This window comes from Lipophrys pholis (genome assembly GCF_963383615.2).
Source record: "Lipophrys pholis genome assembly, chromosome: 14".
In the NCBI taxonomy this organism is placed as follows: Eukaryota; Metazoa; Chordata; class Actinopteri; order Blenniiformes; family Blenniidae; genus Lipophrys; species Lipophrys pholis.
Genome location: NC_137633.1, coordinates 12,747,834 through 12,771,023, shown reverse-complemented (window position 1 = coordinate 12,771,023; position 23,190 = coordinate 12,747,834). Strand labels below are relative to the sequence as shown.

The window sequence follows — 23,190 nt, the reverse complement described above, 5'->3', positions numbered from 1 at the left end:
CGTTAAAAAGAGTCTATACATACACAGAAGTGATAATTGGAAACTGATTTTAATCCAGATTCCTTCTTGGCATACAGACAACACACACACACACACACACACACACACACACACACACACACACACACACACACACACACACACACACACACACACACACACACACACACACACTCGAGATGTATGAATTAATAACTAGCAATAAACAAAAACTTCAAATATTTAAATTTATATTAAAACAGTAACTGGATCAGTCTACTTTTTTTTTTACAATCTCCTAACCATATGTGATTTTGAAAGCAAATCAAGATTTTGAAAGAAAATAAATAATGCCTGAAAATACAGTCATATCCATGTGTTACTCTCATTTCCTTTGAATTGGTAAATTAGTTGCCACATTCAGATAAGTCTTTATGATATCTTTAGAGAAACGGTATAAGAGCATTAGGACCACCCCACAAAAGTCTCACTTTTTTTCTCAGTATTATTATCAAGACTTGTCAAATAATATAGGAAAAACATGACATTTTTCACAGAGAAAAAAATGACATATTAGGAGGGGTGGTACAAAAGCCCATGAGCCTCCTCCCAGAAGTTCTAACAGACTGGGTTGAATTTGTAAAAATACCTTGAATTAATTGGATTCTGAGATTAAGTAATGTCAAATGTTTGACATTTAGGTCAGATTGCTGAGATTAAAGTCAGAATTTTCATATTCTACTGTATCTAGATCAGAGGCATCTCAAAATAATCCAAGTGCTTTCAACACTTCATGCTGTTCCTATGACTATGCTGGCTCGTCCAATTTAATGGTGGGAGCTCATAAATGTAATCTCTTTGGTTGTGTCACCCAAAGTTTCATAAGCCGGAATTGACTTATGACACTTTTTTAGTTTTTTTCTCAATTTAGCCAGACAGTTTGCGAATTCTGAGATTACAATCAAAATTCTGACTTTTTCTTTGAATTTTGAGACTGAATTAAGAATTCATGCCAAAAATGACCAAATCTTCTGAAAGTTCTAAAGTCCTGCACTATTTCACTTATGTATAGCTAAAAAATAAAGTTAACTTCCACACATAATACCTTTCATTACAGATGAACAAGTCTACCAATGCTCTTCTGGGTAACAACATGCAATACAAGTATCTTTTGCAAGCATTCTCTGTCTCTGTCGTTTAGTGTCCCCTATTGGCTTATGAATAAGAAATTAGCTTGATGCTGTCTCCAAATCTCCTGATTCAGGTAGCCAGCAACTGTTAATATCTATAAAGGATGCACATTATAGTGGTGGGGGTGTAACAGATGCAGTTGCATGATGAGACAAAGGCACTTGTCCCTCTGCGGGTCCTCCTGGGACTGATGATGAGCCTGGTGGGTTTGTTGAGTTGTTTAGAGGAGGCAGATGTGGCGCTGTAGGGGCAGGGCTAAAGTGATGATGATGATGATGTACAGCACTTGCACCCTGTTTGACATGTGGCCTTACAAAAAAAATGATTTCCTCGGCAACTGTCCTGGAAACCCAATTTTTGAAATTTGTTGTGAGAAGAAATATTGTAAAGGACAATTGAGTGTGTGTGTGTGTGTGTGCCGGGCAAAGACATGCACTGTGAGAGTCAAACGACCTGGGCCCTCCAGGTCGGGGCAGGACCACAGGGGACATGGCAGCCTTCTGGATGAACTGCAGCAACTGTAACAGCTGACTTACAATAAATGCATTAACACGTTTCTGTGAATCTTGTTCTTTCATAAATCCTTTAATTCTTGCATCGTTTTTTTCATGGTAGTAAGCTGATTTTGTTATTGTCTTAATGTGGTTGTTGAATTTAAGGTCTGAGTTCAAAATTACACCCAGCTGTCTGCCTTGATTTGGTGTTTGGAGTGATGGAGTCAACACAAGCACTAACTTTCAAGCTTTCCTCTTTGGAGCCAAAAACAATTAACTACCTCCATTTTCTTCTGGGTTAAGTTGTAGAGTTCTGCCCACATCCACTCATTATTTACCTTCATGCACTCACTAAGCAAGTATAAGTGGCTGTGATCATTTATTGACACTGATATATAGAGCCGTGTATCTACAGGACCCTGTGGAGGAGCACGTTTTGGCTCCAGAGCCATATATTTGATACCCTCATGAAAAACATTTCTTGAAAGACAGTTCACAAGTAAAAAAAAAATCATAAATCAGTGCAGTTAAAACCTTTACGTGCTATATTGTTGAGCTAGGAAAAGTCCTCTGTTTACTTCTGTACTTTCAAAACACAAGAGGTATGGCATTGGCTTAGCCTGTTCTGATTGGCTGTAAGAGCTGCCAATCAAAGCCAGCGCTGAAAGACGGACAAGACGCAGGAGTCTGTTTTGAATTATGCGGGAAACTCGAGGTGAAACGTGAATCTTATTGGCTGACAGCGCTATGACCTCGCACTCTGATTGGATCTATATCCCACGGCACCTCGATAAGGGCGGAGCTAAGCTGCCTTGGCGGCCATACTGAATATTATCTGTTGACAGTTGTGTTCAGGGCAGCCCAAAGATTTTCCTTCAGCTAACTTACTGTTAAAGTCGACACTTGCTGTGCGTTTCAGCCGAATTTGGACATATGTCCTGAACTTTTGAAGACTCCATTGAAGCCGAGTCATGGATGAAGATGAACGGCGGAGGAAAATTGACGTTGGGAGAGCTAAGGTTAGTTGCTAACGTTCAAGGCATGCTAATACTGGCGGCTAGCAGTTGGCGAACTCTTTTGTCCCAGCGTTCGTTTGTTGGCTGCTAACTACACCCACCTCTTAAAATATCGTGTGTTTCTCGTTGCCTGGAGTCCGTCTGCCCGGCCCATAGCAGCCAATCTGTGTGCAGATCCCCGCGTGTTCTTTGTCGTTGGATGTAACATGCTACAAAGTAATGTTTGTTGAGCGTGTTAAGTGGCGACTACGTGCAATCAACTGAAAGTCACGAAAGTCTCTAATTATTAAAACCTTTATCTGCTTGTAAACTCTGGGGCAACTTTTTTAGTTATTTTTGAAAGTTCGTTTAGATAGCGATTTGCGCCTACTGTCTTTGAGTCACGATAGTTTGTAGTCCAGGTGTTGTCAATGAATGTTATTGGATACGCATGATTTAATATTCCAAAGTACATCTTCCAACATCAACCTATATCAATTCATTTTACACTGATCTGCTGATTAGTCTGTAAACGCTTAGTTATGACTCCATCTCAAGTCTCAATTCAATGTCTTTTAGATGGATTTGTTTTTACTCTGCAATATTATATCTGTCACTGCAAAATATACATAAACCTACGGACATGGTCTATTGGGAATGGTAATTGTAGTTGTTTCGCCGTGACATGTCTCTTTATTATAGTTTTTCTAGGCAGGTGATGTTCAACTGTATTTGTTACATTTGCCAACCTCTTTAATATTTCTTTATGAGAAGGGGGCGAGGTTATGAAGTATTTATCCAGGCTGAGCATTGGTAGTGTGCTGTTGACATTACAGAAAACCAAAACCAGTCATTTTACTTGAGCTGGAGGCCATATTAGTAATGGTCAATACTTAACAATGACCTCTTCACAATACACATTGGCTGACAACCAGGTTAAGAATTGGGTCACATGTTCTTAGTAGCTAGTTTATGTAATAGCCGCAGCCCAGAGTTGTACATAAGCATGTGTCATTTTCCGAAGCTGATATATTTATATTCCTCACGACAGAAATCTCCCAACATACCTGGAAGCCAGTCGGTAAGTAGACAGGGTGATGACTGGCATAGCTTCTTAATGTTGTCGAGATGTTGTTGGTGCTTGGGCCTTTTATCTTTGTTTTCTTTCTGTCTTCCAATTGTTTTTGTAAAAAAAAAAAAAGGGGGGGGAAGTTTTTACTCTCTACTGCCTTTCTGCATTATGGTGTGGTTGCTGTTGATCAATCCTCCTTCTCTTTGAGTAATGATTTATAATTTGGACTGTCACTACGCTGAATCGTTGAAGAATCTGCATCATAAATTTGAATGCCTGAAGTGAAAATTCACCTTCCATGCACTGTCATGCTGGTTGCAGGCCATCAGGTGGTGCAGTGTGCCCATGGGATTTAATGAGGTTGAATATGTTGTGCTTGCATCTCACATGGATGATGTTGCTATGGTAATACAGCACCGTCAGTTTCCCTTGCTCTGTTTGCTGCATCAAATAGCTCTGATTTCTCTCCCACATTGAAAGGAGCCCACATGTCTAGAAATTCAGTTCACACATGGATGGGGGCAAACACCTGACCCACATTCAGCACAGCAGCATGCAATGACCCTGCCTTAGTGTTTCTGAACACAGTAGCAGGGTGCAGCAGCCAGTTGTCTCTGATTTTTCTGTAAGCTCCAGCCAGTTAGTCAGACTTTCAGTGGAACGGAAGTGGCCTTGGGCTAAACACGGCTCATCTGGCTGATATTTTTTCTGAGTTGTGATGCATTTAGTGGCAGGCAGAGGCAGTGAAAAGAGTGGCAAACGAAGGATGTGTAGGGTTTTAAATAAAACAATGAGTATGGTAAAGACACCAGTTTGAGGTGAGAGGAACAATTGTTTTTACAAGTTTTCACTCAGTCCCATTAGTAAAAATGGATTATTGTTGGGTTGTGGATGCATCCAAATCAAACCCATTATATGGCTTGATGGTCAGGCACGTTACACATTATCAAACATTACCACACATGCACACACAGTCTTGTCAAGCATGTATGTGACTCATCGCACAAAGCAACAAGTAGGTCTCCGGGGGCCTTGTAATCTCAAATTGAATTGAGCACACACAATGTGATGCTGCTCTCCACACCCACAGAGCTCTGTCTCCTCCTCTGCGCGTGGATACATCTCCCAGTCTCCACCCTCTTTCCTCAGTCTAGACAGATACCATCCCCTATCCAGACTTTGTGGATCCCTCTGCTCTGCACGTTGGCTCTGGTGGCAAGTTTTAGGATGAGACCTCGGGCTGTGCTGCTGCTTGCAGGCTTCAAGATCTAAACCAGGACATGATAAAGGAACTACCATCACAAGGAAGAATTTATAGATTCAACCAGCAGCAAGAAAGACAGCAACTGACTGACAGAGACCCTCATGAAGCTCTCCATCAACATCTGACAATGTGAACTGCTGTAATCTGATTTAAGCTGCTTAAAGAAGAACCAGGCTTGGAGACAGAGGCAGCAATAAAAGTGTTTTTCAAAGAGGAACAGCTTGGATTAATTTACTGCTTATCTTTCGTTCTGGAATTAAAGCACTCAAAATACTGAACTATGCTTTTCTCTTGTGGATATAGTTTTCTCAGGTGAATACCTCAGACTCTGGTCCTTGGGTTTTATGCTTCCGTGCCTTCAATTTGTTTTTGAAAGCTCAAGTCCACATCTGTCTGTATTTTTCAGCCTGTTGAAATGCCATTAATGAAGTGACAGATGTGTGTTTTTAATTTACTCTGTTTCTGGTCCGTTCAAAAGGGATGTTTCTAATCTGTGTCGCAAAAATCTGCACGTTCATGGGCCTGCTATAGTTCTCTGGAGATTTGAGAATATATAGCACCGTCACCTCATTTTGAACTTGGATACTATTTTTGATTTTTGAACTTGGCTCGGCTTTTTTTTTTTTTTTTTTAAAGGACAACTGACTAATCAAAAAAAGGACTTTCAATTCTTTCCTCCCTGCACACTGGACTAACTGTTGTTTCACATTAATAATTTGAATGCTTTCTATGATTTCCGCTACTTTGGAAAGATAACTCTGAACTTCAGTTTATTCTCGCCTGTGCTCCTTGAGAATCATCATGCTGGTAGTGTGGTGGTGCTCCGTGGTCCTGACCTATGTGTCCATCTACCTCTCGCTGTCCTTCCTGCGCAGCTTGCTAGTTACAGACAGAAGCGGGCGAAAAGCGACGGGGAGAGGGCGCCGAAAAAGACGCAGAAGAGGAAGGGCCCGAATGACTCGCAGAATGACAGCTCGGCGCAAGACTGCCACGTAGAAGCAGCTCCTCCCTCAGAGCTTAACCTCAAGACCACCCATGAGGTAAATTTGTATTTACACAGGGATCAGCCATGCATTGGTTATTGAATTATGATGAAGGCATAATTCTGACTAGTGTGGTCTATAAGAAAACCATTTGAAATGAGACTTCTGATTTCATCATATTTAATTACCCCGTGACCGTACTACATTTTAACGGATCACGTCACCAGACCTCCGAGCATATGTCTCATGTTGTTTGCACATTGTCAGTACCTCCTGTCTGATAAACGTACAGAAATGTGTCACTTGCCATCATACTGCCTGATGGCCAGGTTGTCATAGCAACCCATTCATGATAAACTATGGCATTTATTTATTGCTTTGCTTTTCTTTCTTTTTTTTTTCTTTTCTTTCAGAGAGGGTTTACCAACAACAAATAAAATATTTTCTGGAACATGGCTGTACTTTGTACTGATATTTTTTATTCACATAGTTAAATTTCAATGTAAATAAAATGTGATTCAATCCTGCAGGGAGCTCAAAACCCAGAGAAATACGAGGGTCACCAGAATGAAGAACTGCAGGATCAACGCCTCACCCCAGAGCAAAGTCCTTCCCCCGTAGAAAACTTGAGAGATGAGGAGCTAGCTGCGCTCACTGACAGAGAGCAGCTCAAGGTAGAGACGTTTAATTGTTTGCACAATGGTCTATCAGGAGAGGGCCGCATGTGTATTGTGGCCATCTTTTGTGCCTTTGTATGTGATATTGACTGGTCTATGTGACGTGAGATTACTGGCAGAACTGGTTTTGTCCATTTTATTCCAATCCTCTGCTAGCACACTGAAGTAATTTAATGTTCTGTGTAGTGATTGACAAAACTCTACTTGGCTTTTGTTATAATTTAGTGGCCTTTATGTACACACACTCTGTGTTTGATTCAGCACACTTGTGAATTTTTGTAGTATCAACAAAGCTTGGGGGATGTGACTTTCCCCTCTTCTGCATGACTGCTTCAATCTGAAACTGCAGCAATTTTTCCCTTAATATGAAGGTGTTTCCAAGGCCTGAAAACGTTGTACATTGTTTGCAAACTGTGAATGCAAATTTGGTTTAACCATGAGTTTTTTTTCAATTGTTTTCTCCTCTAATAACTTCTGATATTTTATTTGAAGAGTCATGTATATTTAATACTGATTAATTTAATATTTATACATCTGTCTTGATTCTGTTAAGCCACACAGGGATTTTCTTTTCCACCTATGATTTGATAAAATTGGCACACCCTTTTTATTATTCTTGCAGCAATTACAGCAGGCTGTGGAGAAGCGAAATGAAATAATTGCCAGGCTCAGCTCCAACTTGCAAGAGGCACTGGCTAGTCGAGACCAGGTACAGCTGGAGGCGCAGTCACTCACAGGACAGATTCAGGCTCTGCAGAGACAACTCCATCAAGTAAGTGCTGCTCAATACAATCAAATATGTGGCACCACTCAGGGTTTGTAGTTATTTAAGGAATGTTTTTCCATTTGCATTTTTATAATCCCATCAATGCCTTTTGTCGTAGACCAGTGAAGGGTTTCAGCGACTCAAAAGCCAATCTGGAGCAGACGTTGTGAACAGTCATGGACAACAGCCACAACATGGACTTTCTACCCAGCATGCAAACACAAATCACAAGGATGCCCCGCCAGAGACTTCAGGAAGTACAAGCCCTGTCTCCCTGTCAGATGCTAAAAGTATCGGCACTGAGACAGATTTTGTCCTGCACAAGCTGAGAGCTGAGCTCGAAGAGGAAAGGAAGAACAGCCAACGCATATTTGCCGAATTAGCTGAAGAGATTGAGAAAAACCAACATGTGCTTTCTTTGCTAGAGAGGGAGAAGCAAGGGAGGGAAGAAAGGGAGGCACAGCTGCAATGTCTCCAGACTGAACTGAGCCAAATCCAAAGCCAGTGCCTTGCAATGCAGCAGTACAAGGAAGAAAAGGAGAAACTAAACAGGGAGGTTTTGGAGCTGAGGAAAAGGCTGCAGGAGGAACAAGATGCCATCAGCAAGTTCAGTGAGGAGGTTGACACCGCCAACCGTGCTAAGGGTCTTGAGGAGGAAAGACAGAAGCAGCAGGAGGAGGAGGTGATGAGGCTTAAAGAAGAGCATAGAGTGGAGGTTGAGCAAATAAAGCGGCTGTTGGATGAGAGAGAGATGGAACTAAAGTTCAGAGAAGAAGAAGTTATCAGTCTCAAAGCGTCCAAGAATAAGCAGAACCAAGCAAAAGCCGGCTTTGGCTCTGATGAGACGATCAGTGTAGAAGAAGCTAATCTGCAAAGCGAAGCTGATCAAGATGGTGTAGATGCATCAATGCCTGGTGATATTCTGATGGAGCGTTACTTGTCGTCGGTTCCCATTGCACAATCACAGTCATCAGTGGGGAATGAAAGCTTTGAACACGGCAGTCAGCTGGACATTTCAGCAGAACACAGGTTATAAATCTACTTTCTTTTTCATATAGACCTTATTATTCTGCAGCCTGATAATTTAATCCCTGATACTGACTTTGTATCCATCTTTTCAGTTTTGAGCTGAACAGTGAAGTGCTCGGAGAGCAGCCTCTGTTGTCAATTTCAAATCGAGTCCATGAAGAAGACGACCTCCACAACACCTCTGGCTCACATTATTTTATCCCTGTTGATGAGTCCGAGGCCCCATCTCTGTGGCTTCACAACTCCACCTCTGGTGAAATGGAGTTCAGTAAAAACTCAGAGCAGAGGTATGATGGAACCAGTTTGGAAAAAGAACTGCTGATTCAGCAGTGTGAGGAACTGCGAGACGAGCTGGCTCTGAAGGAGCGGGACCTGAATGTGTTGAAGGAGGAAGTTGTTAAAAGTGCCGAAGAACTGGAGGAGGCAAGAAGCAGGTAAAGAATTTGTTTTGGTGGCTAACCCCAACAAAGTAGTTCTCATTTTGTCGCCTCAATTCTGAAATGCTTCATTTTGTCTAGTTAATGTTGTTTTAATGTAGCTCTCTTGTGCTCCTATTTCTTATATTGTCCTTTAACCCTTTCATAGAGCGGTTGTTGGATACATATTTTGAATTTAATGTTTTTAAAGCTGTTGTTGAAGACCCATTAAAAGTTTTTTAAAGTTAGTGAAGATAGCCATATTGCCATCTCATTTATATGAAAGATGTATAGGGAAGACCAAGTTTAACATTTTGAATGTTTTTTTTTTTTTTTTTTAAAAACCACTGTTTGAATGTCTCATTGGATTTATTTAAAAATATGCAGTGTTCTAAAAATGACCTACTAGATGCATACTGTCACTAGTCTATATGCAAGGTTGAAAGTATTCAACTCTAATTTTTAATATAGCTTAGTTTTTATATTTTAATCCAATTTGAGTCAATCAGACTTGAGGTGGGGAAAGAAATCCCCAAAAGTGGGAAATTAAAAAAAATAAAAATAATAATAATTCCCCCCTCCCAAAAACTGCTTACCTAATGTAAATAACATGCTGTAACTAATGGTAACTTCCTGCTTTTTGTTGTGCGAGTGACAGTGGTAGTGTCAAGATATTTATATTAAATAAAAACATGGTCATATTTTAGAGTAGGTACTTAAATGGCTATTTCACTCGGGTTAATAAGTGTTGTGTTGATGTTTCATTTAGAATATGTTGTTCTCCTTTGTCTGTTCAGGTGGTCTCAAGTAACGGAGGAGCTCAGACAAGCTCTGTGGGAGCTTGAGGAGGAAAAAGCAAAGAGAAGTTTTGAGGAGGAGACGAGCTTGAAAGCCGCAGAACAAGACAACGTTAAGAACAAAACTGGTGCCTTATTGGAGGGAAGAGGAAAGGAGAATATACTAATGTTGACAGGAGAAATGGATGACACTTCCCTGCTTGTCCCTGCCACATTTTTATCAGAGGAAGAGGATAAACTGGCAAAGGAGCAGGAGAAAGAGACTCTCTCTTCACAACATGAGCAGCGGGAGCTGCTGGAATCTTCTCTGCAGGAGATGAAGCAGGCTGCTGTTTCTGCCAAAGAGAGCCCAGAATTATCCAGAGATGACAACCAGTTGCAAACACTGCAGGTACACAGATATATTAAGCAGCTTTGCTTATTAACAACCTCTTAAATATTAAATGCTTGACTTCAAATGGAAACTATGCATTCATTGGAAAAAAAGTTCCATGAAAGGTTTAAGCCATATCTTTTTTTTTTTCCTCTCATTTTTTAATAGATCCAATGTGAACGTCTCCTGTCAGAGCTCGAGGAAACAAAAATGGGACATAAAACCACTTCAAACCTGTTGCATCAAAAGACGACCGAGCTGGACACGCTATTGAAGGAGCTTGAAACTACACGTGGGCAAGTTCAACATGTCCAAACAGAAGTGGAGCAGCTGCGGGAAGAACTCCAACAGAGCTATAAGAGGGTAGAGTGTGCTGAAGAAGAGAAAAATGAGCTGGAATCCCAAATCTCCCGTTTGAGACAAAACCTGGCCAGTCTGGAGGAGGACCATGCTCGGTCTCTGCAAGAGAGGGAGGAGCACAGGAGAAAGGAAGAGGAGATGGACAAGCAGATGAAGCAAATCGAGCAAGTCCTCGAGGAGGAGCTTGAACAGTTTGAGAACATTTTGAAAGAAAAGGATGTTGAGGTAAGATTATCATTTGGCTGGTTCTGTTCTTCTGATGTTGCAATTGAGTCATGAGCCTGAAACCCGAAATCATTACAGCTGGTTGAACAGAGGGAGAAGTGGGAGTATGAGCGGCAGGAGAAGGACAAAGAGCTCGTTGATGTGAGACATCTGTTAGAAGCACAAATGAAGGAGAAGGAGGCTCTCATGGAGAAGCAGGCCCTGACTCTTCAGGAGGCTATAGAAAGGCTGAAGACATCTCACCTGCAGGAGATGAAGGACGTGATGGAGAAACATCAGCAAGAGGTGGAATTTACAAATTTCACTGATGTGTTTTTCATAATTTAATATCCGGTGTTAAGTGATTGTTTAATCATTAGCATACATATGATTTTTTAAAAAAAAAAATTTTCCAATACTAATTTGGATGAATATCAAGGTTTCAGAGTTGAATGCTCGTCTGGAGAACGAGCTTCTGGAGCAGCAGGCCAGCATGGAAGAAGAACAAAAGCGACAGCTCTGCCTAATCAAACAGGTATAATGAAGTACATCTTCAATGTTTCTCGCTAAGACTGAAGTTCTTCAGAAGGTTTACTGGACAGGGTAAAATTATGCAAGTCATTTTCTTCATGTTACTCTCAGGTAACGGAGCGAGAGCACGAGAGGATGGTGTCTGAGCTGAAAGACAAGCACGATGAGGAGCTCAGTCAGCTGAGGACCGAGGTGACATTAGAGCTGAGGGAATGCATGGAGGCTGCTCACCAGGTGGAACTGCAGCAAGCTCAGGTAAATTAAATACAAACGCATCCTCGGCAACATCATTTTGTCTCTTTACTTACCGATTTTTAATTCTTTCAAAATGTAGTATAAAAAAATAAAAAAAGGTCTGTTGCCACTTCACTGTAATTCAGCTCGTCTATACAGTGACAAAAACTTCACCATGTGGTTTGTTTCCTATAGACTCAAAAGAACTTGGAGCTTGAATCTTTGCGCCTCAGTATGACCGCAATCCAAACGGCACAGCAACTGGAGCTGTCTGATGTGACGCAGCTCCAGACCTCCATGAATGACGCATTGGCCCTGGAAACGGCACAACTTCAGGCCAACCATAAGTTGGAACTGGACCTGATCAAACAGCAGAACCAGGAGCAGCAGGACAAGCTGGTTGAAAAGCATAGTCAAGAAATGGGTTAGTGCAGACGTTTTATTTGTATACATGGTGTCATTAGCCTACGCAGAACGCTTAGCATGTACATTTGGTTTGACCGTGGATGATTGACCATAATCGTTTACTACATCATTATTAAAAGTAGAGCATGCACAATGGTTGCACCTGGTAACTGCTCCTTTTTTCTTCTGCGTGTTCAGATGAGTTGACGCAGCAGTGGGAGACTCGAGTTGCAGAGGAGAGAGTTTTGGCGAAGGCAATCCAGGCCGAAGAGATACAGGTGAAGCCTTTTTACAATTCCATATTTCCGAACTTTTCAATAAGGAATAGTTTTTTACCTAATTGCAACTTTTTGAAATTTTCTATTCGTCTTGGTTTGATTTCAGACTCTTAGTGCACAATGGCAAAGTAAAGCTGAAAACACACAAACAGAACTTGCGAGCGCGCAGACCTCTCTCACTGAGACAAACAATGCTTTAGCTGAAGCTCAATCGGAGCTGCAGAAAACTCGAGCCAGACTGGAGGACCTACAAGAGGAGCTGAAACGAGCCTTGGCTGACAGAGTTGCTGCTAAATGTAGGTTGCTTCCCTTTCCTTGTTTGGACATGTTTTACAATCATTACAGGTACAAAGTCCACAGTTGGATAAAACCAATTGTTGATCTCTCGCCACTGGATTAAAATATTTCATGATAAACAATCATGCTGACAAAACAACTGAACCCACATCATCTTTGGACCACTCTTTATTTCAGTCTCCAGATTTTAATGCACATATATGTGATTTCAAAATTCCATAAATTATTTGAAGTTCTAATGCTTTCCTTCCTCTCAGGTTCTTTGGAGGACTTGGTTTCTAGCCATAACACTGTGCTGGAGGAGAAGGAGGAGCAAGCCCGACAACTACAGGAGAAAGAACATCAACTGCAGCAAGAAGTCAGTTCACCATTACACTTGCAGTATTTACATTTAGAGCTATTCCCTGTCTCAAATCACAGGATCTACATCTACTGACGTCTAAAATGAGTTCATTTTTCACGATGGTCATGTTTGCTCTTTGGCTGCCAGGTTTCGCGCCTCCAGGAGGAGATGTCGTCACAAAAGCAGAGCTCAGAACTAGAAATAGGTCAGCTATGGACCCAGCTGGAGAGCATGAGAGCAAGCCGACAAGAGTTGGGAGGTAGGATTTGATGCAGTCGCTTTTGTTGAATTGATTTGAATCTTAAGATTTAAACTTTTTCTCTTTGTTCACTCTGTTTTCTTTCAGAGCTTAAAGAGCAGCTCATTGCCCGCACATCTCGCGTTGATGATATCGAACGCCTGAAAACTGAGTTTAACGAACAAAAACGAGAAATTAAAGAGCAGAATGAGGCTGAGATGGAAAGCTTGAGAAAGTATGAGAGCACAAACTGGCATTTTAACCCTCACATCTCTATCCTGTCATTGTTGACATGATTATGAAAATTACACATAAAAAACCCAAAAAACATCTAGCTTCCTGGCTGACAGTTCAGAACACTACCAGAAAGCAGGGAAACAGAACTTTGCACCCATGTTCGTACTCACCATTGTAGCCGCCTATAGGATTTCATCGGGATGACCATCCAATCGTGGATTGGATTCTAAGAGGAGACAAGGTCTCACATTTGTACGACACACAGTAATATTGGAGTTATCTCGATAAAAGAAACAGAAGCACTCACTGATTGCACATTTGACAATTCGCCTGGGTTTATTTAGATTATATAGCTGGAGAAGTGACAATACAAACACAACTTATTGCATATTAATGCATTGTGAGGTCTATTTGTAGTGTCCTCAGCCTGTTGTTGCTGTGTCCTTTCACCAAAGTAATGATGTTTTCGCTCTACTCGTCCAGGTATTTTGAGAAGCGGTTGTGTGCAGCCGAGGAGAGCTACAGAGAGGAAATTGCTCTGCTGCAGCTGAGGCTGGTTGAAGGTGCCTTGGAGGAGTCGGTGCTCAAAACCACATATGAAAGGTATGTCTGTTAGTCTACATGTAAAATAGGATTCATGAGTTATAGTCTAGAATTTATATTTTTGTCCTTCTGTTTCAGTACAATGTCTTCGGCTCACGATATAAAGGAAAAATTGGATCATTCAGCGATTGAGCATGAAACACCAGAGGTAAACGATGTACTATAATGGATGAGCTGCTTTCAAGTTTGAATTTTTCTAAGTTCGAAACAACATAGAGGTACTTCTTACCTCATATTTGAGTCGCATTTTATTTTTGTACAGGAAATGTTTGACACTTTGAGGCTTCACCTGGACGAGAAACATGCTGAGGACATTTCCAGTTTACAATCGTCTTTGACACTTTCCTTTAAGGAGGAGCTCCGACAGGTCAGCTGCTTGAACAATAATCAACTCCTTCATTATTTTGCTCATGGTACAGAATGTCTTCTACTCTTTGACTTCTTTTGTGTTACTTGTCCATCAGGCACGCTCGGACCTCACCGACCGTTACTATGAGGAGCTCCAGGAGATGAAGACGCGTCATGCCCTGGACCTTGAGCAGCTCAGAGCCAAACTTTCTGACAGCCATTTGCGAGGTGTGCATCCTATGTCATTTTGTAAAACTACAGGTTTATCATTTGGTATTGATGAGTTATCTATTGACTACTTATTCTTTGTCATAGATCTCACCAAAATCCGTTTAGAGGCAGCACGGCAGGTTGAGGTGAGAAGGCATATTTTGAAGCATTGCCATTCGGCATCGGGATTGAATTTCTAAGGTACTTATTTTATCTAATGTAATGCCTTGGTGACTTTTTTTGGGATCAGGTTGAGGTTGAACAAAGGACGTGGTGTCACATAGAACAGATGCAGACAGCGATGACCACCATCCACACCCAGGAGAGTCGACTGGCTGACTTGACTGAACAGCATGATGCTGAAATGCAGAACACCAAGAAGGTTAAAAACATAATGGAGGAACATAAAACTGACATTCTATAATGCAGTGTGATTTTGGAAAATCATGGTATTTTAACGCATTCCCGGTCACTGCCTGCAGTTGAAACGGGAGTTTGCCGAGGAGGTTATCCATCTTGAGGAAGCTCTGAACCAAGAGAAGAAGCTTGTGCAGCAGGACATGAAGAGGCTGAAGGAGAAACATGAGACTGAGATGTCTGGCTTGAGGTCGAACTTCCACCAGGAGATGGAGAAAGAGAAGGCACTTCTTGAAAAAGCCCTTTCTGATGAAAGAGAAAAACTAAACTCTCTTCAGGTTACACTGGACAACGATGACAGTAAGTCAACAAGATTCCTTTAGATTGTCAGATGTCACTCAGATCACAAGCTTTTGGACAATTTGTCTATTTTCAGTTGGTTTTTTTTTGTCATCAGATTTTATTTCTTTTGTCTTTTTAGAATGTAAGGAGCTTACTGCTGTGCTTCAGCAGCAAGGTGAGGAGCGGCTACATCAAGCGCTAGAAAGGTGAGGTCTGAATCAGATGAGAACCATAAAATGGATGTTTTAGTAGGAAGGGATCTAGTAAAGTACATTTTCCAGTATTCATTTTGTTTCATCGAAGAACATCTAGAATGTGAGGATCTTTCTTTCAGATTACTTTCAAGATTTCTTTTTTTTTTCTAACTTCTGTCCTGATGAACAAATGTTGAATAGAGGAATGGCATTCTCGGTGTCATTACTGTATTGGTCCAAACAGTACAGACTAATCACCACTGCACCTAAACAACATGCGATAGAATGTATGACATATATACGTACAATAAAAGGTCTGTGGGGGGAAAGAATGACTTGCTAGACCCCTTTTTGAAAACTTTCATAATTTTGTGTACTTGGGTTTTGTCTGTTCAGGTTCCAAGAGGAGAAAAAAGAACTGGAGCAGCGTTTCGTCGAGAGATCTGAAGTGTTTATAGCAGAGCTAGAAAATAAACACCAAGCAGAGTTGGAACATGAGAGAGGAGCGCTCCGGCACAAACACTCCCAAGAAATGGACACACTCGATGCCAAACACAAAGCACAACTCGATGCACTCAGTGCCAGTCACAGAGATCAGCTTGCAGCTATGACGGTTGAGCTCGAGTCCAAGCACAACGCTGACCTTGTTGCCTTGGAGGCAGCCCTCAACTCCAAACAAAAGAAAGACCTTGAAAGTTTGAAAGCCGTTTTCCAGGAGACCAATCAGAGTCAGTTGGAGGCTTTAGAAGCAGAACTGACTCTCAATCACCAGAAAGAGAGGGATGAACTTGAAAAGAGGATGCTGGGAAATATGGACACTTTGGAGGCCACATACCTGAAAGAAGTGCAAGTAAGACACAAAACTCAAAGTATAAAACATCCTTAATACCATTAGGTGATTCTTGAAAGGCTTTCAAAATATATTTTTAATGTTAGTTTCCCAGCTTGTATACATTTCTTATTTTCTTTGTTTTCAAATCTAAGACACTACGCGATGAACTGGTTCAGCTTGAAGAGAATCATCGTCAGGACCTGAGTTCCTGCAATTCCGAACACAAACTAGTAACTGAGCGTCTCGGAGAGGACTTGAGAAAAGAGCTGGCTCAGGTACACATGGAGAAGTTCAAAGCCATGGCTGAAGAGCTTAACCATGTGCACAAGGTGAGATAAAGACTTGGTTTTCAGACCACTGGCCGCCTACCAAAGAAGTTCTTCAATTATCAAACGAATAAAAAATGAAAGTGGATATTAATTATGTACTTTTTGGATTTATTCTTGTAGACTGAGCTCACTGCTCTGCAAGAGGCCTTAGATAATGACCACTGCAACGCCCTAGAAACACTGAAACAACAGGTACATCACATTTGAGATTCTAGTGTCAGAATTTTTAGTGACTTATATATTTTTGTTTAGAGCACATCAACTAGCAGCACAGTTTTCTCTTATCTAGTTCAAGATTTGAGTTTTGTGTTGATGGATTGAAAAGATGTATGGAGTCTATTTGCCAACTTTTTAATTTCGCCTTTTCTCGTCGTGGTGTTTGTACATCCTGTGCTCCGCCTCAGGTTTTATCCCTGGAGCAGCACCACAGCATGGCTCTGCAGGAGCTCTCACTCACCTCCACAGCTGAAAAAGAGAAACTGATGAAACAGCATCAACTCCAGCTACAGGTATGAGTATAATACATGAATAAGCATCACGTTGCCTCAGTCGGCGTGATCTTTGTTTGGGCATAACTGGGTGAGTGAACATCCCATGCTTTAAAATGTGAGTTGCTTTTAATGGTTGCAACTCAGTTCTTGTCTCAGTGACTCTTAGAGCCCATTAGAAGACGGATTACACTGAGTCATTGTTCATCCTTTATAATGGCATGTCTGTGTGTTGAGGCACAGTATTTATTTGGATTTTCTCCCCAGAAGCACCGAAATTGTGAGCATTTTACCGACCGCACACTGGCATTTAAGCAATTCTTATTTTCGCTGAAGGAACTGAAGGGCATATCTGCGCGGGAATTGGAAGCATGTCGCAGGGAGCTTGAAGAGGAGGCGTCAAGGCAAAGGCAACACTTTGTAGAAGAGGTGGAGCTCCTCAAAGTCCAATCAGAGGAGCGTCTGCATCACCGAAGTAATCAGCTTAAGGTAAACGAACATACTTTGGAATGATTTCATTAAGCAATCTTATTTATCATTTTCTAATGAGATTAGACAAATTTGAAACTGATTTTGAGGTAACTATGCTATTGTCAGTTATGGTTTATGATTTTGGAAGTTATGTATTTAACTTTGGCTGGCTTTTTTTATTTATTTATTTATTTTTTTTGTGTGTGTGTGTGACATGATTATGTAATCGCACTGGATTATTGAGAGCTGTGTGTGTGTGTGTGTGAGGGGTGGCATTGCCCTCTCTAAGCTCCAGCTGCACCAGTTCATTCCTAAGGATTTTTTATTTTTTTCCCCTTTGGAACCTGTCCCACTGGAGCTTTATTCAAACCCACTTTTCTCATAATCCCACCATCATATATGTAGAAGTGTTCACGTCCGTCTGTCTCTGTTCTCTCGAGCTGCATGCTGCTGGGCTGTGCATGTATTTGTATTGCTGCCACCATCTGAACAGTGGCTAAATGGGATGGATCTAAGCTTTTTATCCTCTGATGCAGAAGGTTTTAAGCTTGAAGGTGATTTTATTTTTCAGACATTTAGCTTTTTGCCCAGCTGAAATGTGGGAGCCGGCTTGTACGCCAGGGAAATGCTGCAAAAGATCTAATGGTTGAGGGAACCTGCAGTGCGCGACAGCTTTTTTCAGGTCATCTATGTCTTTTCTTTTGTCTTCCCATCACTGCTTTCTTTGAAGACTGTGTCTGAAGAGCAGAAGAAGGCGGAGCTTGAAAGCCTGAGGCGGAGCTTCAAGTTGGAACAAGAGGAAAAGGAACAGAGCTACACCACCAAAATGAGCCAGCTCACTGCCCAGCTGCAGCAACTAGATGCTGTGGTGGCCCAGGTACAAGAAAAAGCAATGTGTTTTAGCTTTGTTTTTTCTCTGAAAAAACTGAATGTGATGTGACCTGTTTCAAGAAAACGAGCTTGGGAAGTAATTTTTTATTTCAGGGCAGCTAAGCGTATGCCAAATATTGAAAGTGTAAGAATTAAGAGTGACTGAAGTGTATTTATATAATGACTATATTTCTCCCATACCCTTCTATCATCTGGTATATTGTAAATAAGATGATCACATCTTGTATATTTAAGTATTCTGCAGTCAGATTGTTCTTGCATAAGAAGACAGTGACCTTGAATCAATTTAAATGAATTGGATGTATCGTCCAAATTCTAGTTCGATAGAAGTGCAAAGTAAAGTCTCAAATGATCAAATATAATGTATCAATTGGTTGCCCTGTTATATTGCACTATATCAAATTCTGTTATTTCTGGAAGATGGAAAGAAGTAGTGTTATGATTATTGCTGTTGTTAAGCAAACTTAAATATGTGCTTAATGTTCACACCCCCTGGAGAAAGAATAATGGGTGTATAAGAGGCCGTTGTTGCAATAGATTTATTTCATAAACGTGCAGCTTCCACCAGTTCTTACACCAATAATCCATCTGTATAAATGCTTGTATATTTTAGTTTCCATGGCTCCTGCCCAGCTTCAATATTTAGCGAGATAACGCACATTCACTCTCCATGTCCCCACGAGGTTAGTAAGGAGAGCTTATGAGGGGTTGGGAGGGTACTGTTGTCATGGTGACATCATTGTTTAGTTGAGGCAGGTGGCTGCAAGAGACGTGTTTGTTGGGCCGACGCGGGAGGGAGAGGGAGAATGAGAGGGAAGATATAGTGAAAGGAGAAGGAGCGAATGAAGAGGAAACGGTAAGAACAACTGCAGATGTGGAATAAATCTTGTACAACTCCTACTCTTGATTACATGGCAGTGATTCCAGAAGTTGGCTTTCAGCGCTGCTGCGCTGAATTGGTTTTAAGCTGCGCGTTTACTGCCAAGGATGCGTGGTGATTACAGTCGGTGTGTCTGAGAGATTTGGATTGGTTTGAAAGGAAAAGGAGTGAGTTTGTTTCTTTTACAGAAGGATGCATTGAGTGGGCTTTGGGTTGTGACTTCTGGATAAAGTGAGCTTGCTGTGCATTCTCACTATCAGTGACTCTTCACATTGAGTACTGATGTGAACCAAAACGGTCAAAGACTTGAGGTTTTGTAATGAAGAGTTAGGTAGAGAAAGATCAAAAAGTATTTGTAAAGTTTATTTCTCTATGCTTCAAACAGGATATCGGTGTGTCTTTGTGCTTTTTCTAATTGTCATGTTTGACTTTCAATTTAATCAACTTTGCCATCTTTATGACCCCTGCCCTTTCTGTAATTCACTTTTTACATGTGGGTGAGTTTTGCACACTCCACAATGGAGGAGAGAATATTTAAATTTCTACTCAATATGTGAGAGTAAAGGGATAGGTGTCTCTTCATTTTGGTAGTATTAAAATGATAACGTGTTATTTTTGTTTTTGGGTTGTTTTTAGCTGCGAGCCGAAGTCGGGTGTCTGCAGGGAGAGTTGGAAGGTAAACGGGCAGAAATGGAGACCCTCGACACCCTCCTTCAACGAAGGGAACGAGAGGGTCAGGAGGGCGGGAACCTTCTGAAGATGCTCACAGATGACTTGCAGATTGCCAAAGAGGAAAAGTAAGTGATGTCATCTACACTAAATTGCCCCATTAATGTAAAACTAATTTAGTTTTGTGAAGTAAGTTTTCAGTTGCTAAATTGTAGTCAGTGACTTAAGACTTATTATGATACAATAAATATTTGGGAACATTTATGAGCAGCATGATATTAAGAATAATCTAGTCTGAATCCTCTTTTTAACTTTCTGTCAATGCATTTCCAAATTCTCTATAAATCTGTTGTGTCACTCTTATCCTAGGCACAGACTACACCATGCAAATGATAAGCTGAAAAAGGTGCTAATTGAAATGCTGCGCAGCATCATTGCCACAGAAGAGCTGATTGGACAAAAGATCAGTGCCAGAACCAAAACCTTGGACCCGAAAGCGACCCAACAGAGAACCTCTGCTGGGAACAAAGATGCTAAAGATTCAGGTCTGTTGTGCTTCAGATTTCATGAGTCATCTCAGAATATTTTGTATTATTTCTAAATGTTTTTGATGCGCTCTTTCTCAGGTGTTGCAGCTGCAGACTTGTCTTCAGAGGACTTGGAGCTGACCCACCTGCTCTGTGAGAGTCTGCTGGTTTCAGATACTCAGATCAATCCTGGAGGAGAAGAGGCTACTCTGAATGCATGCAGCAGATTACGGCACACAGTAGACACACTGCTGGATCTTCTGAGCCAAGCCAATACACAGGTGAAGAATTTGAATGTCCGCACACTGCACTCATCCCGTCTTTATGGTGTATTCAGCTGTGTAATATTTTTTTTTTTTTAATTTATTTCACCCGTCTTCAGCTGGAACAGACTCACCACGTCCATCTTTCTCTAGAGGAGAAGTTCTCTCAAGGCAAGGAAGACTCCACCCAGCTCCTTGAGCAGCACAAGCTCCTATTGGAGCAACTTGATCAGGAGGCCAAGCAGAAGAGTCAACTCCAGCTGGAGCTACACAAAGCGCAGGGTGAGCACTATACACACATTTGCTATATATAAAGTGACTCATTTATGCTCCATTCACTACAAATGCTCGTCTGTACTCTGAAACTGTGTTCGCCTTTAGGCCGAGCATGAGAATAAGAAATGCATTTTAGTTTTGATCTTGCATTTTCATGATGTTGCGTTCAGGCCTAGGTGAAGGGTACATGGCTGAAAAGGCCGTCCTTGAGGAGTCTCTGCAGCAGAAGGAAATTCAAGAAGAGAAGTTGGTGGAGGAACTGGAGGACCTGAAGGTGAAGCTGCACCAGATGCAGGGCCTCGCCGCAGAGCTGGAGAGCCTCCGAGTGAAGCATCAAGAGCTCAGCGAGGAGCACGCAACTCTTCTCCGTCAGAAGGAACATCTCTCAGCTGGACTTGGGGACAGAGAGAAAGGTGTGTGAAAGGCACCAATGTGAATGTGTCACCCGAAAATGTGACGTGATCTTGACCGTACACTTATGTAATGTCTTTGTGCTCAGATGTGCCTTCTCTCCGTAGGCCATTGGCTCAATTTAGATCCTGACTCAGGTTTGTGGGTCAGAGTGTGGAATGAGTGTGTGTGTGTGATGAAGAGGAAGATGGCTATGCAGTATAATTTGCAGTGCTGTGTGTGGTTGCTGTTTAAAAACCTTCATTACCATTAGCTTGTTAAAGGTGTTTTATGGCTGCTGTGTCATGTTCAATCTTTTGACACAAGATGTGTAATTGTAGGTATTACTCTTCACATTTATGTGTTGTCGACGTCCAACATTTGTATGGTTGCATATACTCTGAACCTAAGCTTCTTTTTTTTTTTTTTTTTCAAAAGCTTTGTTGACAGAGACGGAGCGTTTGTCCCGAGACAGGCTGGATTTGCAGCGGCAGGCAGAGAAAGACCACAAGACTCTGTCCTTGCGCCTCAGACACTTGGAAAGAGAACTAGAGGAGCAGGAAACTAAAGGCCTAGAGGCAGAGCTGCAGCACAAGACTCACACTGAGGACCTCAGTCAGCATGTCCACGCTCTGGAGAAACAGCTGAAACACGATCGGCAGTTCATAGAAGTGCGTGCTTTTCAATTGAAACACAAGACTTTTAAATATTTCCTAACACAACTAGTTGTTCTTTAAAGGTCCTTATTAGCTGAACATTCATTTGACTTAACAGCTGAGATGTTTATTTGGTTGATTTATTTGAGAGTATAAGAGCATTTGTCATGCTGCGGCTTGATAAACAACACTTCTACATAATTTCTTCACCAAATAGGAGCAGGCGGTGGAGCGCGAACATGAGCGAGATGAGTTCCAGCAGGAGATCCGCCGGCTGGAGGCTCAGCTCAGACAGACAAACATTGGAGATAACAAAGGAAGCAGGGTAAGCCCCCCCGTCACCTTCTTTCGGTTTTCTCTTTGTAATTCGGTTACACAGCGTTCTTTGTGGAAAAGAGGCATCAAGCCATAAGCTGAATCTGGTTTTCATGGTTCTCTGTTTACTTGATGAACGCACTGTGATTGAATCCAGTAGCGGTGGCGTTACGAATAGTGTCACCAATGCATGTTCAGTTTAACATATGAATTCTGAAGCAGTTGGAATAATATATTCTATTACACTTTACTCACTAATCTTGTATTGAAAACTATGATAAAGTTGGTAAAAGGTTGTTGTGTATGGTCTCTTGGCTTTTGATGCATCTGCTGTGATTGTGTTGGTAATTGGATCATAAACCAATTAACTGAAGACTGTGGTACAACTTACCGAGGTTGAAGTGATGAATGCTTGTCTGACCACTGCCATGTGTTTATCCCCGTGCTGTTTGGATTGCTGTAGTTTGAGGACTTGGTTCTGCAGGTATGACATCTAACTGTACCATACTTCTCTTAGCTCTTTTGATTCTATTGCATGGTGTGTGCTCTGCATCATTATCTCTGCACAATCATCCTTACATGAGTTAAACATTCATTCCCATTTCATCATCCATCTGTTAATCTTCATTAGATATTCTCACATTTAGTTTGTCTTTCGTCTTTTCATCGCTACTCTCCTAAATGACAACCTCTGTGTTTGCATCCGTGGCTGCTGAACTGGAAATGGCTTGTTTAGCATTAAATATGTGTACAGAAGGACTTTAACTACACAACTTTTTTTTTTTTTTTTTTAATGCATCAAAAAAAGCATATTGCTGAAGTGGGCAGAAGATGTAGCCAACATGGCAACCCCATAAGCATGGATTTGCTGTTTTATGGTACCAATTTGTTGCGGGTGACCAGCTGCTATAGTAATGTTGATTTAATCCTTATTGGACCAAATATTTCATGATGATAAAGAATCATCATTTGTAAATACAATTGAT

General features: G+C 41.3%; 1 protein-coding gene across 1 annotated transcript in view; it reads left to right on the top strand.

The window, feature by feature from the left end:
- Positions 1-2,485: 2,485 nt before the first annotated feature.
- The window catches only part of pcnt (pericentrin), a 33,322-nt gene continuing 12,617 nt past the window's right edge, over positions 2,486-23,190 (top strand). The window contains exons 1-41 of the mRNA XM_080479941.1: positions 2,486-2,683; positions 3,711-3,740; positions 5,871-6,035; positions 6,509-6,652; positions 7,278-7,427; positions 7,540-8,450; positions 8,543-8,884; positions 9,664-10,054; positions 10,205-10,621; positions 10,700-10,906; positions 11,040-11,135; positions 11,243-11,386; positions 11,561-11,789; positions 11,969-12,048; positions 12,155-12,344; positions 12,603-12,703; positions 12,836-12,947; positions 13,035-13,161; positions 13,647-13,766; positions 13,845-13,914; positions 14,029-14,133; positions 14,231-14,342; positions 14,430-14,470; positions 14,575-14,706; positions 14,807-15,041; positions 15,163-15,229; positions 15,614-16,067; positions 16,202-16,378; positions 16,499-16,570; positions 16,783-16,887; positions 17,203-17,355; positions 18,068-18,214; positions 19,745-19,905; positions 20,147-20,322; positions 20,404-20,585; positions 20,687-20,849; positions 21,014-21,256; positions 21,362-21,391; positions 21,672-21,904; positions 22,107-22,214; positions 22,668-22,688. Coding sequence (XP_080336067.1) covers positions 2,636-2,683; positions 3,711-3,740; positions 5,871-6,035; positions 6,509-6,652; positions 7,278-7,427; positions 7,540-8,450; positions 8,543-8,884; positions 9,664-10,054; positions 10,205-10,621; positions 10,700-10,906; positions 11,040-11,135; positions 11,243-11,386; positions 11,561-11,789; positions 11,969-12,048; positions 12,155-12,344; positions 12,603-12,703; positions 12,836-12,947; positions 13,035-13,161; positions 13,647-13,766; positions 13,845-13,914; positions 14,029-14,133; positions 14,231-14,342; positions 14,430-14,470; positions 14,575-14,706; positions 14,807-15,041; positions 15,163-15,229; positions 15,614-16,067; positions 16,202-16,378; positions 16,499-16,570; positions 16,783-16,887; positions 17,203-17,355; positions 18,068-18,214; positions 19,745-19,905; positions 20,147-20,322; positions 20,404-20,585; positions 20,687-20,849; positions 21,014-21,256; positions 21,362-21,391; positions 21,672-21,904; positions 22,107-22,214; positions 22,668-22,688 — 7,191 coding nt within the window. The 5' untranslated portion in view covers positions 2,486-2,635. The remainder of the gene's footprint in view (positions 2,684-3,710; positions 3,741-5,870; positions 6,036-6,508; positions 6,653-7,277; positions 7,428-7,539; positions 8,451-8,542; positions 8,885-9,663; positions 10,055-10,204; positions 10,622-10,699; positions 10,907-11,039; positions 11,136-11,242; positions 11,387-11,560; positions 11,790-11,968; positions 12,049-12,154; positions 12,345-12,602; positions 12,704-12,835; positions 12,948-13,034; positions 13,162-13,646; positions 13,767-13,844; positions 13,915-14,028; positions 14,134-14,230; positions 14,343-14,429; positions 14,471-14,574; positions 14,707-14,806; positions 15,042-15,162; positions 15,230-15,613; positions 16,068-16,201; positions 16,379-16,498; positions 16,571-16,782; positions 16,888-17,202; positions 17,356-18,067; positions 18,215-19,744; positions 19,906-20,146; positions 20,323-20,403; positions 20,586-20,686; positions 20,850-21,013; positions 21,257-21,361; positions 21,392-21,671; positions 21,905-22,106; positions 22,215-22,667; positions 22,689-23,190) is intronic.